We start from the raw sequence: 18,532 nt of genomic DNA on the forward strand, positions 1-18,532 counted from the left end.
AGGCTGAGCGCCAAAGAATTGAGGCCTTTGAATTGTGGTGCTGGAGGGGGCTCCTGAGAGTCCCTTGGACCACAAGGCGATCAAACCGGTCAGTCCTAGAGGAGATCAACCCTGACTGCTCTTTAGAAGGCCAGATCCTGAAGATGAAACTCAAATACTTTGGCCACCTAATGAGAAGGAAGGACTCCCTGGAGAAGAGCCTAATCCTGGGCACAATAGATGGCAAGAGAAGAAGGGGACAGCTGAGGATGAGGTGGCTAGATGGAGTCACTGAAGCAGTTGGTGTGAGCTTAAGTGGACTCTGGGGTATGGTGGAGGACAGGAAGGAATGTTGTCCATGGGTTCATGATGGGTTGGACATGACTTCACGACTAACAACAACAACTTGTTTTCCAACATTTAGTGGCTCAAAGCAGGGAACTGGCTCAGAGCATCAAATGTCACCAGGAGACTAAGAAGTGAGTTTTCAGGTGCAGTCAATCAGTTGTCCACTGCTATCCTAACTATTAGTGAGTGTGCTGTTTCTCATGGTTTCCTGTTAGACAACTGCTGATATCATCTGTTCCTGTTGCTACCTCTTCATTCTGAACTTGCTCATTCTAAATCTTGCTCTGTAACATCTTTCAACCCCCCCACCCACAAACCCCCCACCCACTTCTGCTTGGTCAAAACAAAGGCAAGAAGGATTTAGTCACCTCTTTACACAGGGCTGGTGTCAAGGGGAAGTATAGTCAGGCACCTGCTAAGGGTCCACATCCCAGCAGGGGCCTACTGATAAGAACCCAATGGATCTCTGTCCTGCTGTTTGTCTCTGCAACCTGCTAGTTCACTAGCTTTGAGTGGAGCCGGCTAGAGCTGGGGGTCAGACTAGATGGCCTGGGAGACCCCTTCTGACTTGCTCTGTTTCTCTGTTTCTCTCTAGCCTAGACAACAGCAGTGGTGAGAAGGATCAGGAGATGCTACTGTCTCCTTGTGTGCTGTCTGTCTGCCCATCAAGTGAAAAGCAGTGGCAATGCTGACAATAAGGATGAAAGGCAATTGTGCTAAAAAGCTGACTCACTAAAGGAGAGGCCCCTGAACACGTCATTTCCAAGGTCCCTCAAAACCTGGAGAGGTGGCACTCCCTTTATATGCTAGTTTTCTAAACAGACACATGGAAACTACAGTGACAAGTATTAAGTATAACAAATGTTGAGACTGGAATAACCTGGTGACTTCAGCAACACTAGAAAGGAGACACATTTCCACCCTCACCCCTGAACTCTGCACAGCTGGGGTATTTCATTCTTGATCTACATGCAAAATACTAGCTGCTTCTCTTTTTCCATTCTTACCTGCGCAAGAGGAGTTTAGGGTGATTTTTGTTTTCCAGGTTCTTCTCAATCAGGTCAGACAGCAACTGCTTCAGGACATCAGTGGCATATTCTAGCTTTCCCTGAAGCCCTGTCATGATGAGGGAAGCCACATTGCCACGGTCACGCATAGAGAAACTCCGCTGCATCTCCAGTGTACGGATGAACGTCAGGAGAAAGACCTTGTTGTTGATCAGCTGGGCAAAGAGCTTCAAGGCCTTTTCAACATTCTGCTGACCATTCCCTTGCACCTGTAAGAAAGAAGTACATCCTCAAGGTTCAAGTTAAAGTAATGGGGGCCTTTCATTTCCAACCTAGCTTGGGTTTTCAAAAAACTCATAGGGTGACCAAATGAGGTATATCGTATTTCTGTGCACTGAAGTTAAAAGCTTCTTAAGTGGCACTTAAGCTGCATGTCTGTTGCACAGAGCTGACATTCCCACTGGCAAATTAATTACTAATTTAGGCTATTGCTGTATTGGGAAGCTGAAGTAAAAACAGAACCCAACAACAAAAACAAAACACACAAAGCCTTTTATCAGTGTGATAAAGCACTGTGTATAATTCTTCCCCAAACTTTTTGGAGAGTTATGTACGCAAGTTATTCATCTTATGTAACTAAGCAGCTGTCTAATTGGCAGTACATTCATCAATACTATAGCTTTTTGTGGAACAGTAAATAAAAGATCAAGCACCAATATCTGCTTGCTATGTGCTGATGCAAACAGAGAAAACAAGAGACGTCTGACTAGTTAAAATGGCAATTTCTACTATTCTACCAATTTACATAGATACTATCTCACTGGAGCCTTAAATGTCATAGGAATTAATTTTATTTTTAAGAATATAGGAGCAGGGAGCCCATAGGTCTGGGCATGGCTTGGAGACAGGTTGATAGGAGAGCAGGTCTAACTATATGATGTGTCTTGTGCCTGAAGACTAGAAGCAAAATTGCAGCAAAGCATTAGTCTTTGCATATGTGTTAAAATTAAAAAAAATGTTTTATAGTGGCATTTCCTTCTGTATCTCCTTCATGGATCACTGCCTTGTTGTGGTGAAGGGGCTTGTGTAGCTCAATGAAGCTATGAGCTATGCTGTGCGTGGCCACCCAAGACAGACAGGTCATAGCAGAGAGCTCTGACAAAACGTGATCCACTGGAGAAGGAAATGGAAACCCACTCCAGTCTCTTTGCCATGAAAACCCCATGGACAGTACCAAAAGGCAAAAAGATATGATGCTGGAAGATGAGTCCCTCAGGTCGAAAGGTGTCCCAATATGCTACTGGGGAGAGCAGAGGGCTAGTACTAGTAGCACCAGAAAGAGTGAAGTGACTGGGTCAAAGCCGAAAGGACACTCAGTTGCAGATGTATCTGGTGGTGAATGGAAAGTCCGATGCTGCAAAGATCTATACTCCATAGGAACCTGGAATGTAAGATCCATGAATCAAGGCAAGCTGGATGTGGTCAAACAAGAGATGACAAGACTGAACATCAACATCTTAGAAATTAGTGAACTAAAATGGACAGGAATGAATGAATTTAATTCAGATGACCATCAGGTACACTACTGCAGGCAAGAATCCCTCAGAAGAAATGGAGTAGCCTTCATAGTCAATAAAAGAGTAGGAAAAGCACTACTGGGATACAATCTCCAAAATCACAGAATGATCTCAGTTCGAATCCAAGGCAAACCATTCAACATCACAATAGTCTAAGTCTATGCCCCAACCACTGGTGCTGAAGAGGCTGAAGTTGACCAGTTCTATGAAGGCCTACAACACCTTCTAGAATTAACTCCAAAAAATGATGTCCTTATCATCATGGGGGATTGGAATGCTAAAGTAGGAAGCCAAAAGATAACTGGAATAACAGGCAAGTTTGGCCTTGGAGTACAAAATGAAGCAGGGCACAGGCTGGTAGAATTTTGTCAAGAGAATATGATGGTCATAGCAAACACTCTTTTCCAACAACCCAAGAGATGACTCCACACATAGACATCACCAGACGGTCAACACAGAAATCAGATTGACTATGTGCTCTGCAGCCAAAGATGGAGAAGCTCTATACAGTCAGTAAAAACTAGACCAGGAGCTGACTGTGGCTCAGCTCATGAGCTTCTGGTTGCAAAATTAAGGCTTAAACTGAAGAAAGTAGGGAAAAGCACTAGGCCACTCAGGTATGACTTAAATCATATCCCTGATGAATATACAGTAGAAGTGACAAATAGATTTAAGGAATTAGATCTGATAGACAGAGTGCCTGAAGAACTATGGACGGAGGTTCGCAACATTGTACAAGAGGTTGCAACTAAAACCATCCCAAAGAAAAAGAAATGCAAGAAAGTAAAATGGCTGACTGAGGAAGCTTTACAAATAGCTAAGGAAAGAAGGGAAGCAAAAGGCAAGGGAGAAAGAGAAAGATACACCCAATTGAATGCAGAATTCCAGAGAATAGCTAGAGGAGATAAGAATGCCTTCTTAAATGAACAGTGCAAAGAAATAGAAGAAAACAATAGCATAGGGAGGACCAGAGATCTCTTCAAGAAAATTGGAGATATGAAGGGAACGTTTCATGCAAAGATGGGCATGATAAAGGACCAAATGGCAGGGACCTAAGAGAGGCAGAAGCGATTAAGAAGAGGTGGCAAGATTACACAGAACAATACAAGAAAGAGCTTAACTTCCCTGATAACCACGATGGGGTGATCACTGACCTCAAGCCAGACATCCTGGAATGTGAAGTCAAATGGGCCTTAGGAAGTCTGAGCAACAACAAAGCTACTGGAGGTGACAGTATTCCAGCTGAGCTATTCAAAATCTTAAAAGACGATGCAGTAAAAGTGCTACACTCAATATGCCAGCAAACATGGAAAACTCAACAGTGGCCACAGGACTGGAAAAGGTCAGTTTATATTCCGATCCCAAAGAAGGGCAATACCAAAGAATGTTCAAACTACTGCACCATTGCACTCATTTCACATGGCAGCAAAGTGATGCTCAAAATCCTACAAGCTAGCCTCCAGCAGTATGTGGACCGAGAACTACCAGAAGTACAGGCAGGATTTCGAAGAGGGAGAGGAACTAGAGATCAAATTGTCAACATACGCAGGATCATGGAGAAAGTTAGGAAGTTCCAGAAAAACATCTACTTCTGCTTCATTGACTACGCTAAAGCCTTTGATTGTGTGGATCACAACAAATTGTGGCCAGTTCTTAAAGAGATGGGAGTACCTGGCCATCTTATTTGTCTCTTGAGAAACATATATGCAAGTCAAGAAGCAACAGTGAGAACTGGGCACGGAACCACTGATTGGTTCAAAATTAAGAAAGGAGTTCGGCAAAGCTGTATACTGTCTCCCTGCCTATTTAACTTATATGCAGAGCACATCATGAGAAAGGTGGGGCTAGATGAATCACCAGCTGGAATTAAGATTGCTGGGAGAAATATCAACAACCTCAGATATGCAGATAATACCACTCTAATGGCAGAAGGTGAAGAGGAACTAAAGATCCTCTTGATGCAGGTGAAGGAGGAGGGTGCAAAAGTTGGCTTGAAACTCAACATTAAGAAAACTAAGATCATGGCATCGGGTCCTCTCACTTCCTGGCAAATAGATGGGGAAGAAATGGAGGTAGTGACAGATTTTATTTTCTTGGGCTCCAAGATCACCGCAGATGGAAACTGCAGCCAAGAAATTAAAAGATGCTTCCTCCTGGGGAGGAGAGCTATGGCAAATCTTGACAGCATACTAAAAAGCAGAGACATCACCCTGCCAACAAAAGTGCATATAGTCAAGGCTATGGTTTTCCCAGTTGCAATGTATGGCTGTGAAAGCTGGACCATAAGGCAGGCTGAGTGCTGAAGGATTGAGGCCTTTGAATTGTGGTGCTGGAGGGGAATCTGATCACAAGGCGATCAAACCGGTCAGTCCTAGAGGAGATCAACCCTGACTGCTCTTTAGAAGGCCAGATCCTGAAGATGAAACTCAAATACTTTGGCCACCTAATGAGAAGGAAGGACTCCCTGGAGAAGAGCCTAATGCTGGGAACTATAGATGGCAAAAGAAGAAGCGGAAGGCAGAGGATGAGGTGGCTAGATGGAGTCACTGAAGCAGTTGGCATGAGCTTAAGTGGACTCCAGGGGATGGTGGAGGACAGGAAGGCCTGGAGGAATGTTGTCCATGGTGTTGCAATGGGTCGGACACGACTTCGCGACTAACAACAACACCTCCTGTATAGATTAAGGTGTTCAAGCAATGAAGAATATAAGTGAGACCAAGCACAAAATTACCCAAGCTGGCTTCCACGGGAGGTGGTTGAAGCCCATTGGTGAGGGTGTTCAAGGATAGGCTGGACATGCACATGGTAGGCATGTCATGAGCAGAGGAGGATGGAGCCGGGGGTCAGACTAGATGGCCCAGAGGACCTTTCTGACTCGCTCTGTTCCTATGTTTCTATGTTCCTATGTTTCCTATGTTTTTTTATTTCCTGTTAAACTGAATCTGAAATCAGCCAAATTTAGTTTAGGGTACATGTTTTGATTTTTCATACCAGTTTATAACTGCTTTTCTTTTCAAGATTAGCATTCATGCACTTAGCTTGCTAAAAAAATAAGACTTCTTGTATGCTTCTTGGACAAGCCTATCACAATAAATGGGAGATGCACTACTACCCATTAATGCTCTTGAGCCTGGCCGAAAATACTTGTAAAAACAAACTTGAGCAATGAAACTTAGTATACAGAGCACCACTTTCTTTCATATGTTAGGTCTGACCCTTCAAGCCTGGTCTGCAAAGTAGCACCACTTGAGCTACACAAAGTAGCTGCCAGGTTTGTTTTAATTAGAGCCCTAGAGAAGGACTTAATATATCAATCAATAAATTAAATAGCTATTGGCAGGATATTGCAGCTGTGTATGCTATACAGCAGAGTTTTTTAGTTTTTATGTGTGGACCTTGGATTCTCTCTGTTTTCTTATATCATCTCTGCAAGCTGCCTGATGGAAAGGGGCATGACAGCAGAGTGCCTTACCTTCAACAGCAGAAGCTTTATTGAAAAGACAAAGAATGTAGGGAAATGTCTGTATAAGAGCCATCAGAAGCAACAGTGAATTGCAGGGTACTGCATAGGGCATTCTTTGGCATACCGAGGCATGAGTAATTCTATGTTGCTACCCTACACACAGGCAGCATATGCAATTAATGGACAGAAATTCCAGTGATGGTCTCGCTTAGTCTTTTATTTTTCCAAGGTCAAATGGCCACAGCACCACTTTCATATTGTATAAGGGGTCCCATCTGCTCTTGCGATGGTTGGGAGTGCCATTGGTAAGCTCAGCATGCCATGAAGACAAAACTGAAGGAATGTGACCATGGTGTCCCTCAGACAAAGCTTTGCCAAGCAGTGTACAAGATACAGGAAACTTAGCAGGCTTCTTTGGAAAAATGGGAACTTCATCCTCCTTGGAGCTGCAGCCTGTAATTTTCCTAACCATCCCCTTCCTTTGGTTTCTTTTTGATGAACAGAGAATTCAAGGAACACTTTAACACTTGCTGATAGCATATGTAGCTGCTTTGCAGCTGGACGTTCAGGCTTGGTCATGGGGCTTTGGCGATGTGGGAAGGAAATAGATAGAAGAAGAGCAGCCACACAGAAGAGATCAAGAGGAAGCAAACTGTATCTAAAATACAGGGCTTTTATTATACTGAACAATGAGTGTTCATTGTGCTTAGCCCAGCACTTCTAATAAGATTCAGTGTGGGAGGCAGAAAGGTGCTTTCACAGCTGTGTGAGTTTTAATCTAGCTTCCCAGAGGGGACCTGGGAAACAGTAATGCCAGCTACCTGAAGAGACAGAGAGAATGCACATCTACTCCATTACCTCTAGTTCACGCAGGACAGGGTGGTCTTCAATGCCAGGAAACAGCACCCTCATGGCGTATGTGCGATAGTCAAGGTATGGGATCCCTGAGCGGTCCAGGTCACTGGTTAACTCATTGATGTCTGTCTGCAGCTCTGCAAAAGCTATTAGAGAAGGGAGGAAGACAGACAATCAGAGACAAGCCCTGGGAATGGAGGCTGCAGTACAAGCAATCAAAGACTGCAAATGAGCCAACTCAGGGAAGCTCGTTTACTCTAGACCTCTCTGTGTCACTCAGCTATGCCCTCAAGCTGGGAGCCACTTCCTCAGCATCACAGAGAGAGGGAGAGAAAGAGAGCACACACAATGCAAAGAACAGATGCTGAGAACAAAACACACTTGCTAATTTGTATGCTGTTCACACCTTGTATATAAGCACTGAAAATGCCTTGAAAGGAACTAGATAAAAATAAAGATCCTATTTTTAAATCTCTGAGCTGTGCTGCTTTTCTTTTTCTCACTCGCATTACCCCTTCACTCCTTATGTTCTTTTGCTGTGCCTAGCGCAGAGAATCTATTCCCATGCTTCATAGCTTAAATGGCATTATCCAGGGCCCAGGAAGAAAATTATGCTTTCAACACTGCAACAAAATTCACACTCTCACCAAAATGTGCTCTTGATATACACAGAGGGAAAAGGTGAAAATTCACATAGCCCCACCACATCTTTAACACAATTCAACTTTTCAGGGGGTTGGTCTGTGTAAATATTGTGCGCATGTGGCAGCATCACATGCCGTGCCTCTCTTATATCATGCTGCAAGTGTTCATGCTCCACCAACATGTATAAGTCCTGCTTAGACTTATCAAGACCATGATCCCTAATCTAAGTGCCATATAGCACGTGTAAATAAGCCATACTTTCTGTTCCATCAATGTAAAAGAACCACCAAGGAAGACACACTATTCCATTGTAATAAACTCCCTAACTAAAATGCACTATGGTAGTAGACAGCACAATACATGGTGCTGGACAAAAGTCAGTAAAAAAATTATAAATTTTTACCATAAAAACTATACTATAAAAATAAATTACTATACTATAATTTTTACTATTTTTACTATAAAAATAAATTTATACTATAAATTTTAAAAACATGAACTCAGTGACAAGCAGTTATTATTCCAGTGCCTTTTTATTCATTGGCCAGAATCTTATCTTAGTAAGCAATTGGGGAACTGTTGTTTCTAGCATAGTTCATAGGCTTGATTTTTCTCGTTAATAAAAGCAGCAAATTGGATCACAGACTTTGGTCCAGTACACACCTGGAAGAAGGTTAATTATTCAGTCCAGTCTTTATGACACTTCTTGGAAGACTACATAAAATCTAGCTTGCTTGTGGAAACAAGCACAAGAATATGATATGATAAAAGTGGAGTTGTCTGGATATTAACTAATTTTTAAGAGTCCAGTCTCAAAGACATCCTAGATCCCTAAATATGTGTGTGGGTGTGTGGAGGGGGTTTACTGCTTTTTAGATCTGTAGTTGTAATGATAAGTTTTTGACCAGGAAAGTTTTCATGTCTCTCTATATATTGAGAATGTATAAAATGAGGACAGTGGTGAGAAAGGCCTTTCTCTCTCTCTCCCTAATTTTTTCTTGGCATGAAATAGGAATACTAAGTAGGGCATGACTTTGTGTTTTTATTGTAAGGAAAGCAGACAAGAACTCAGTTCTTGATAAACCAGAAGTTGGTAGATTTCAGGCTTCCAGTATCTATTTTGTTTTTTTTTATTAGAACCCCAAGTTGTATCAACAAGAGCTGGCACAAAATGGTGAGCATACACAATAGGAGTGGGCAGACCTACACCTAGAATTAATTACTAGAATGGGTCCGAGCATTTGCTCAGCCCACTGTTTTGATTTAGCATCAAAACTGAACTCACAGTCCTTTCACATCAAATTCTACTCTTGTTTCCCCTAAAATTTCTGTTTAAGCAGCTTTATTTCAAAGAAGGAGAAAAAAGAGGCCCTTTTCTTATTGCTATTGTTAAGTGGCTGAAGTCAATAATTCTTGCTGATCTACTGCAAATCACTTAAATATCTACTAAGAGATTCCCATCTGCATTGTGCATGCCTTTACTATCCACTGTCTGAAGCTTGTCTTTTTTGCTGGGTGGTCTGTGATTATTTAATATTCTCAGGTTTAAAAATGGGCAAACTTTTCACACCAATTCTGTCAGTCATCAAGGGGTGCACAGTATTTTTCTACTTGGCTCTAATTCATCCTGTGTAACACTTGGATCATTGCAAAGGATTTTGGCTTTCCTCAACAACCGCATGAAAAGCCTTCAGAAAGAGGTCAGCAGACAACCAAGCCTAATGACCTGGTGCTGACAAACACTATACATGCCACTTAAATAGGATCAAGCATTAATCCTGTTCTTCACACATTAGCCAGGCAAAGGATGCCTCTGCATCCAATATACTCGTTACTATTTTCTCTCTCACACAGACCCTCACGGGAGAGAGTTCAGAGCCTCTTGCTGCAAAAGAGGGCTATTTGCAAACGTGTGTGTGCTTGAGAATGACCAAATGTTTATTTGACAGTTGTACATAGGCTCAGCCCCTGTTAAATTCATACCAGATCAAGGCAATAGAGTAAGCAGGAGGCAGTTACCACAGAAACTAGACTTGGCACTTCTCAGTACTGAAGATGTATTCACTCAACAGGGGAAAGTTATATTGGGCAAACCAGGTATGCTTAGGTGCATGTTCATATGTATGAGAACAACCTTTTTAAAAACATAAAATGACTTGCACCTTGATTCTATTAATGTCTACTTGGAAGTATATCTCACTGTGTTTCGTAGGATTTAATCTCTGCTTGTATATATGCGATCAAGACAGGGTTTTTCCAAAGCAAGTGTATTACAGCCACAGTTATGATTCTCAGACATTTACTTTGAAGTTAAGCCTGCAGATGGTTCCAGGAATTGAAAGAGGTGGGTCAATCAATGTTCCTAGCTAGTTGCAATGATGTTTGGCAAACATAATTATGCAACTGTGTACATTTCTTTGTGTTCATCAGTTGAGTGGCTCCTGTGGTAAGCTTGCCTATGAGCTAGGAGAACTGTTATCTTTGGGAAATTCTTTGACTAATATGGGGACGGGCCATACCTCAATCTGGATGATTTCTGACACTAAAGCTCGGATGTGTTTGCATCTTTTCAATTGAGGTGTGTATGCCAGGTGTATCAGCAAGCTGACATCCCTATTCCAAAGATTTATGTAGTTGAAGGAAGAAGACTGAGATGAATTTATTCTTTGAAGTCAATGACATCAAGACAGGAAATGAATATGGCAATAACTCTTATAGAGATGCCAAAAGATAATATGAAATTAATGGTCATGGCTATGTTTCAGTGATATATGTAGTTTTTAATCAGAAGAAAAAGACCAAGACTCTTTATTATCATTGCACTGCATTTATATCCTGCCTTTTTTCTTTTTGTTAGGAAGCCAGACTGGCTTACATAGCTCCATTTTATCCTCACAACCACAACCCTGTGATGTAGGTTGGGCTGAGAGTCTGTGAGCTGCCCTGGTGAAGGATAGGATAGAAAAGCTTTAAATAAATAAATAAATAAATAAATGGGGTATTGATTAAGAATTTAGGTACTGGCATGGCCTCCCTCACTTTTTAAAGTTTCCCTCACTTTCTAAAGTAGATTCCCATCATGCAATTTCCTTCATTTAGGTAAGCAATGCCTGAATTGCTTTAAGCAATGTAGGTAAGCATCTGGCTTGTGTTGATGTAACAATGCAACCTATATCATTGGTAAAGAACCTTACTGGATCCCACACCTGAAGTGCTTTCATTCAACTATACTAAACTGTATTCTGGATATATTTCCTATTCATGCAAATAGCATGTTTAAGTTCTCTTGAACAGAATCATAGAATAGTACAGTTGGAAGGGGCCAGAGGTCCAACTCCCTGCTATTACAGGACACTAGACTTTATGCTTCATTTTACATTACCTTATTACTAACACTGACCTCCAGGGGAGATATTACTGACCTTCTTTACATTCAAGGGCCACCCGAGACTCCAGGTTGTCCATTTGCATCTGCAGCCTTTTGAGGGTAAGGTCATTTTCACGAGACTTGCGCTTGTAGGCGATAAGGACAATGATGACTATGATGAGGAGAAGGCTGCCTCCTGCTGCGATGCTGACAATAGCTGGCAAGGTCAGCAGGCTGTCTGAGATCACATTCACTGAGCCAGGTGAGAAGATGATGCCACCCACATGCACCTAACCAAGCAAAAGACATTGGACTCAGTCATCAGATTTCATGCAGCTCTTATGTTGATCAGTCTGGGGTGAAGCACAGGGGTATTCATGCGAAGGATTGAAAACCTTAACAACAATTGCTATTTGAGAAGAAAGAGATGCATTACCAGTGAGAATGGCTCACCTGCATTGAACTAATCCGTGGAAGAAAAACTGCCATTTCTGCTCCAATGACTATCTCAGCAGGATTCCAACCCCACCTGCCCCCCAAACTTGCGCCTTCCAGGATCAGTGCCTGACAGAGAGCCTGTGCCCATGTCATCCTACTCAGGAAATCATTTCCAAAGTGCCAGAGATACTTTCAGAAGACACAGTATGCTGTTTGTCTGCCAAGTTACAGACAAGTCCACGCAAACAGTGTCTGTCTTCAGAAAGAAAGGGCACAGCCTACTTGAAACACAGAAAAGGCTTCAAGTTGTGATAAATGCGTCATCCTGGCACTATCTCTGGCTTTGTTCTGATTATCTGATGGCTCCATTTGACTTTCATTTCACAGGCTTTCAGCTTTCTTTTGTAAACCATGGACATTAGAGACAGAATGACAATTTCATTGACAAAGGGATTTCAAGGGAAATTAGAGAAGAAGAGAGAAACAGACGGAATGGGAGAACCTGGGGAAGACTATGGGATATCTACAGAATAAATATGCCATTAATGATGGAATAACATTTTGCAGAAAAGCTATAACTTTTGATAAATGAAGAAAACAATGGAGTAAAAGTATACTAATACTTTTTTTGCAATGGAGAGCTGTTATGCCTTGTCATCAGGGTGTATGAGATTCAAGCTAGTGAAGACAATTACTTTTACTATATTCCCAGCAAAACAGGCTTGAAAGATAGGTTTGATTACTGGACCAACTCCTTTTGGGGTAGAAAATGTAAGCATTTCTGCTCCACTGGTTTTCCTTCAGAAATAATGAAAAAGTTACAAAAAACTTGATCCAATAAACATATTCTCTTCATAATATTATAGTTCAGTTCTGTTGAGGAGACAGACTTGGAAAAAGATTATCACCAATCAAAGCATATTGTAAACTCTGCTAAAACACTTCAGAGATTGTCTGCCTGTTCCCAACAGTATTATACACAGATGATGGCATTCTAAATGGATAAAGCTTACATTGTGGATTTCCCTGTGCTTCCTGATTTCTTTGTTTTAGGCAAAAGCTGTGCTTTACCAAGTAAGGCATTAAGAATTTGCAACAGTCATGAGTACCAGGAACCAATATAGAAAAAATAACTTGGGCTGCATCCAAAGCTTTAAGTGGGGCCCACCAGTATTTGTGTTATACGAATGCCAAATTCTACCAATTTGCTTCTGAAGGCAGCACCCTGATGTGAATTCCACTGGCCTCTCCCATGCCAGAAATTAGAGTTTTGTTCTTTTCAGGACTTGCTGACAGAAACACCAAATCTCTGTTCCATAAACGGTGGGTGTCACCTGCAGAAGTGCATAGGTGAGCATGGCTGCTTGTGGACAGTCTCTGCCAGATAAAATGTCTTAGGTAACACATCAAATGAGTTAGACTACATTTCAAAAATTCATAGTTCTTTAAGACAACAGGTTTAAAAGCAGGGAACTCACTAACCAGAAAAAGCTATTCAACCGCAGCAATGGAATACCAGGCATACATTTTAAGGAGCCGCCTAGCCCTACAATGAAGCCCAATGTCAGCTCTATCGTTCATGTAATCTGGTAATTTTAACACTGGATCTAATAAAATCCACCAGAGGTGGTGTTTCATGGTGGCCTTTCAGGGCTGCAGCTCCAAAATGTTCCTTTAGACCCCCAAATTTCAGGGAGGCCATGTGCTTCATTATACTGCTGTTCATGAACAGGTACAGAAGTAAAGGCACAGGGTCTCTGATGATCTCTGTTGTAGCCTTTCCCATCCTGGTGGCCTTTGGAGGCATTTGGACCACAACTCTCAATTCCCATCCAGCAGGGCCATTTACTGGAAATGCTGTAGTCCGAACATATCTGGAAGGCACAGGGTTGGGGGAGGCTGCTCTATTGCACTTGAACCCATGGGATTACTGGGTTTTCATCCACATTCTCTCTCCCTCTTGCTGCCCCCATCCCATATCTTTCTGTCCATAATTTCCCCCAGTAACATGTTTTCATCTCCTCTGTCCATAGATCCCTTTTTATTAACAGAGGAGTCCCCAGAAGACAGGGCCATTTAAAGATATGCAAGCACACACAAACTTTAGAGCATATATATATTACCATCTGCAAAACTGTGCTTTTCTTTGGCCTGTGGGTCTGAACCCTGGATCTCTGCAGTACCTAGCCCTGCCTCTGAAACAGTTACTGCATTAAAGATACATTCACCTAACTGCATGTCCATGAATAATAGGTTCTCTCATTTACCAGCAATACCCTATGGTGATATGTGAACTAACTGGGGCAGCCCCTAAGTCCACAGCAATCAGTAAAATGAACAGGTAAAGTGCAAATGTTTCACTTTCATGGAAAAGTAAATCTCTGATGCTTAAACTGAATAGTGTCAGATTATATTCTGTGTGCACGCAACTATCCGTGTCCCTTTTTTTTTTTTTAAACATGGTATTTGTCTCTCATAATCTCATTTGTTCTGGAGTGTATCTGGTATAGATGTGTCCTTAGAGTGCATAGATGGCATTCATCTAAAAAAAAAGTCTGACAGACAGGCGGATCCTCTCTTTGACTGTAACTTCTGCTAGTGTGAGCTGAGGCAAGGTGTCTGTTTCCAACTGTGTTGGGAGGGCTGCACACCCACTTATGTGCTCTGTCGCCTACAAAAAGCGCTAGCTGAAATAAAGCGAGGCTCAAAGGTGTGACAGCAGTTTTTGTCTTTCAACAGCTGTGGGGTTTAGCACTTTCCAGCTAGTAGCTCAAAGTTAAATCTGTTTGAGACATTGCTTCTAAATAAAATCTACACTGTGCCAGTGTATGCTTGTGCAATATGGGGGTGCACAAACACATATGTAGTTACATACACAGGATGGCTAAAAATGTTCTGCACATACAGTCCAGTCCCTGAAGGAACACATTCTACACGTTGCTGTATATTTATTTATCTGAGTAGGTTATCTTTGGTGAATGAAGCTCTTCTGATATCATTGCATTCTCAAATTCATTCATTTATTAAGAAAATATCCATGCTGCCCTTCAGTAAAAATCTCTGGGTGCTACACACAGACATTAATTAATGTTCCTAGAACAATGAAGGCATTGGAGAGTTCCTTCCTTATATCAAAGGAGGTTGAGGTGGGGGAGTTAACCTCAGTTTCCATTTCAGAATAGGAACCAGTACAAAAGAGTTAGTGTCACTCTGATATTTCAGTGACAAGGAACACAAAAAAGGATAGACAGAAATGTTATTCTTTCATCTCACCATAACTTTGTGTTGTCCGGTGAGATTTGGGGGTTCACACAAGAGTTGGGTCTCAGAGACAGTGACAGCACAAGGGGTCTCGCCAATCAAAACAGTGTAATTCAGCTTTGCTCCACCAGCAGCAGGGGGGCACAGATTTTTACCCTATGAAACATAAGGAAAGAAGGTTCTATGCACATACAGCAAATACCTTAGTTCCTCCACCCCCATGAGCTCTTTAGCAAAAGCATCAACATTATATTATATACCATTTACCTAGATAATCTATATAATCCTTTCCCAATAGGTTTTACTTATGGAGAGTGCATATTCCAATAAGCAATCTTAATTTAATGAGAGCTTAACATCCAGTAATATGCTTGGACATGTGCATATGCATGATGCATTTGTACCAGATTGTATTTTTATATCCCTGTCATAGCCTGGGGGACCACTGATCCAGCAATGAGCCTGTAAGGTTGTCCACCAGCAATGTGCCCTCCACCTCTTTACTCTCTTCTTGATACTACCCACTTCTTTATCAAACTGAGGTTGAGGTCAGTGGGACAACTTAGAGGTTATGCCTCAAGAATAATGGAAACTGCAAGCTGAGCTTCCAGTCTCCTGTTGGCCAGCTTCAGCCTCTCCTTCGCCCATGTACTTAAAGCTGGTAATATGACACCAGTGGTCGAGGCAAGGTAGAGCAAAACACAGCCACTAAGTAGTATAAGAATTCCTTCCTTCCAAGGTATCCATTAAGTCAGGTTTTATGCATACAGGAAAAATAGGAAAGGGCACCCTAGTAAAAACAGATATAAACATTAAACTGGTCTATCAAATCCTATTCCAGCCAGTCTAAAGCAGCAATCATGTCGAGGTTGCATCACTAGTCCATAGCCACTTGAAATGGTCAAAGAATGAGTGATCAGTCATAAGAAGTATTTTATGCTCATTAACCAAGGAAATCATGTCTGTCAGAAATTTGGCAATTGGCCAATCGGGCAGGGTCCACGTAGGCAAGAAATGCTTGAGGAACAGTCAGTAGATGCCATCGATAAGTCTAGAAGGTGAGATTGCCCTTCCCTACTCCACAACTATGTAAATTTGTAAGTGTTGCAGGCCTGAAACTGGCAGATAGTGTCTGGTATTCCAGCCAACTTTACTCAAGATTAAGATGTAAGACATTTCAAGTTCAGGAAGCCTACCATAAAAGCCAGCCTCTTCCTCAGTGTAATGTATACCAACATAGAACTACAAATCCTCAATGGAATAAGAAACCATCTGGATATGTCTGTCCCTCCAGTCTTCAGTATTACTCCTACAGTTCAGGGTACCATGTTCCTTTATTTGAAAGGGAAATGCTTGCTTGATTGGAGAGAAAAGCTGATGGGCCTCAATGTGGCTACAGTTGTTCAGTATATGTACACAAAGACTCTGCAGGCCAGGTATAAAGATAATAGTTTGCACATTTACAGTGATCATGGTCCATTTTCAATTGGAATCCTCTCTGCATTTGTGTGTGTGTATAGATATATGCAGTATGCATACAGCCAGATACTTTTGTACATATTTGAGGTACTGTATCCTGTTTTATCATCAGCAATACAAATAAACATAACACATCTATGTACTTCCTTTCAGTACATTAAATATAATACTAAAAAGCACATTATCATAATTGTGTCCTATGACTTGTGCAACATGTGAGTAGAGAGGTAATGCTGATGTAGTGAATGAGAAATCATGCTCATACAGTACTGGACTTTAATTCAGGTGTGTGTTTACTGGAGGTTTACAAGTTGGGTTCTTAATGTGTAGCATTACAGAGAGAGAACAAGCAAGATCTCATGGTGGTTAAGTTTATTTGTACAAGGAGAGGTTGAAGCATTTAACAAGTTGTGGGACATCAATAAGAACTAAGTAATTAAAATTTTGTTTAGTGGTATCTTAACTCGTAGATAAAGGTCAAAGGCTTCAAGTATTTAGTTCTGTTGGGTAGCTCGAAGTTCAGTTCAGGTCAATATCACACACCATGAAGAAAACCTAGATATATTCAATAGGGAATTACAACTATTCATGAATGCCTGCAATCACATGTCCCTGTATCACAGAGGTACATGTAGCAAGCAAGGATTTTTGTAATGAGGAAAATTAAGTGCTATTTAGGGAAGTCTGAGATACCAACTCCTTTAGTTCGAAAATATTCAGCCTATTTCTAATTAGGCTTTCCTGAGGAGAATTCCTTCCTATCATCAAAGAAATTCCAAAATGGCTTTCCCTCCCGTTTGTTCACACAACTAAACAAACTAAAGCCTACCCTACACCAAAAGCAAACTTCATGGGAAATTTGTACATCTTTAATTTTTGCATTTACCTTTTAGAATTCTAGTTCTATGCTTAAAACCTCTAAAAATGCCAATGTGTGAAGTGACCACAATAAAATACATAGATAGGGAGGCTTCTTGATGAAGTGCAAGATTTGACATATAGCATATTTTTGTCCCAGTATATGCTAATTCCAATAAATATGGATTTGCACACCCAGGTAAATCACCTAGAATATCTCTTTAGCTTACCTTCAGGATAATGGGCGAGCCTGGCTTCTGATCCAAGACACCAGTTGTACTCAGGAGCTCAAAGGTAGGGTTTGGGTAATAGATAAACTTGGTATCATTGTAAATCAGCAAGGACTGAACATTGTTAAAGATGAATCCAAACTCATCTGGCCGTTCAATTGCATCCAAACCAGGCCGATACTCTGTGGTGAGTGAGGGAGCCAAGCATGTCAGGGTGGTTGTATTCACAACTTTACAGACCTGAAAGCACATAATTAGGGAAATGTTATATTTAGTTTACATAACATCTTTCTTTGGGAAGGGGTTGTATATGATGCCACCAATATAAGTGGAACTAAATAAGGCTGAAATGTGAGACACTTTTCCAGCCTATGAGCTGCAGGGCATTAATGACCAAACTGTTCATGAGCAGCAAAGGTTTTGAATATGAAAGAGAAGCATCCTTTCCCCTGGATTTGTCCTCTACAAAAAGGATTTAGAATGTCCTTGCAAGGTCCAGAAAGTTAATAGAGGTATATTATGCGAGGAGGCTTGCAATGTATGCAGATAAAGTAAAATGCTACTGAACTAAAGAAATGAATATACAAACACATGAAAATGCTTTCCTGTTGTGTTCACAGATCACATGAATATCATGTCAAGGAACAGCTTGTAGGCACTCTGATACAACACTAATCTGAGTTGATCAACATGAATCTTTTACATCCACAGGCATTAAGTGGATAGAAAAGCTGTTTCCATAGCATATACCTAGTTTATGCCTCTCTGTCTCTCTTTCCAATTTTATTGTGCAGGAGGACTTAATAAGAAAGTATAAATCCAATTTAGTTCTCTTTGTACAAAATATAAATTATATTACAAAAAATAAATCTCATATCAAATGACTACCACAAGTACAGTGGAATTTAGCAGTACTGAACCATGGTATCCTTTTCACTCCAGAAATGAGAAAAAGGATATGTCCTCATGCACACACATGTCAGGGTTATCTACATCTTATTGAAATTCTGAAATAAAGCCTAAAG

The 18,532-nt window shown here is 41.2% G+C and overlaps 1 protein-coding gene across 3 annotated transcripts in view; it reads right to left on the reverse strand.

The window, feature by feature from the left end:
• The window catches only part of PLXNA2 (plexin A2), a 451,621-nt gene that overhangs the window by 64,817 nt on the left and 368,272 nt on the right, over nt 1–18,532 (reverse strand). For all 3 annotated transcript variants that reach the window (XM_044446913.1, XM_044446912.1, XM_044446919.1), the window contains 5 exons: nt 17,508–17,747; nt 14,953–15,096; nt 11,297–11,531; nt 7,233–7,375; nt 1,335–1,603 (listed from right to left, as the gene is read on the reverse strand). In XM_044446913.1, coding sequence (XP_044302848.1) covers nt 1,335–1,603; nt 7,233–7,375; nt 11,297–11,531; nt 14,953–15,096; nt 17,508–17,747 — 1,031 coding nt within the window. The remainder of the gene's footprint in view (nt 1–1,334; nt 1,604–7,232; nt 7,376–11,296; nt 11,532–14,952; nt 15,097–17,507; nt 17,748–18,532) is intronic.

Source organism: Varanus komodoensis, unplaced genomic scaffold (genome assembly GCF_004798865.1).
Source record: "Varanus komodoensis strain SLA01 unplaced genomic scaffold, ASM479886v1 scaffold1, whole genome shotgun sequence".
Taxonomy (NCBI): domain Eukaryota; kingdom Metazoa; phylum Chordata; class Lepidosauria; order Squamata; family Varanidae; genus Varanus; species Varanus komodoensis.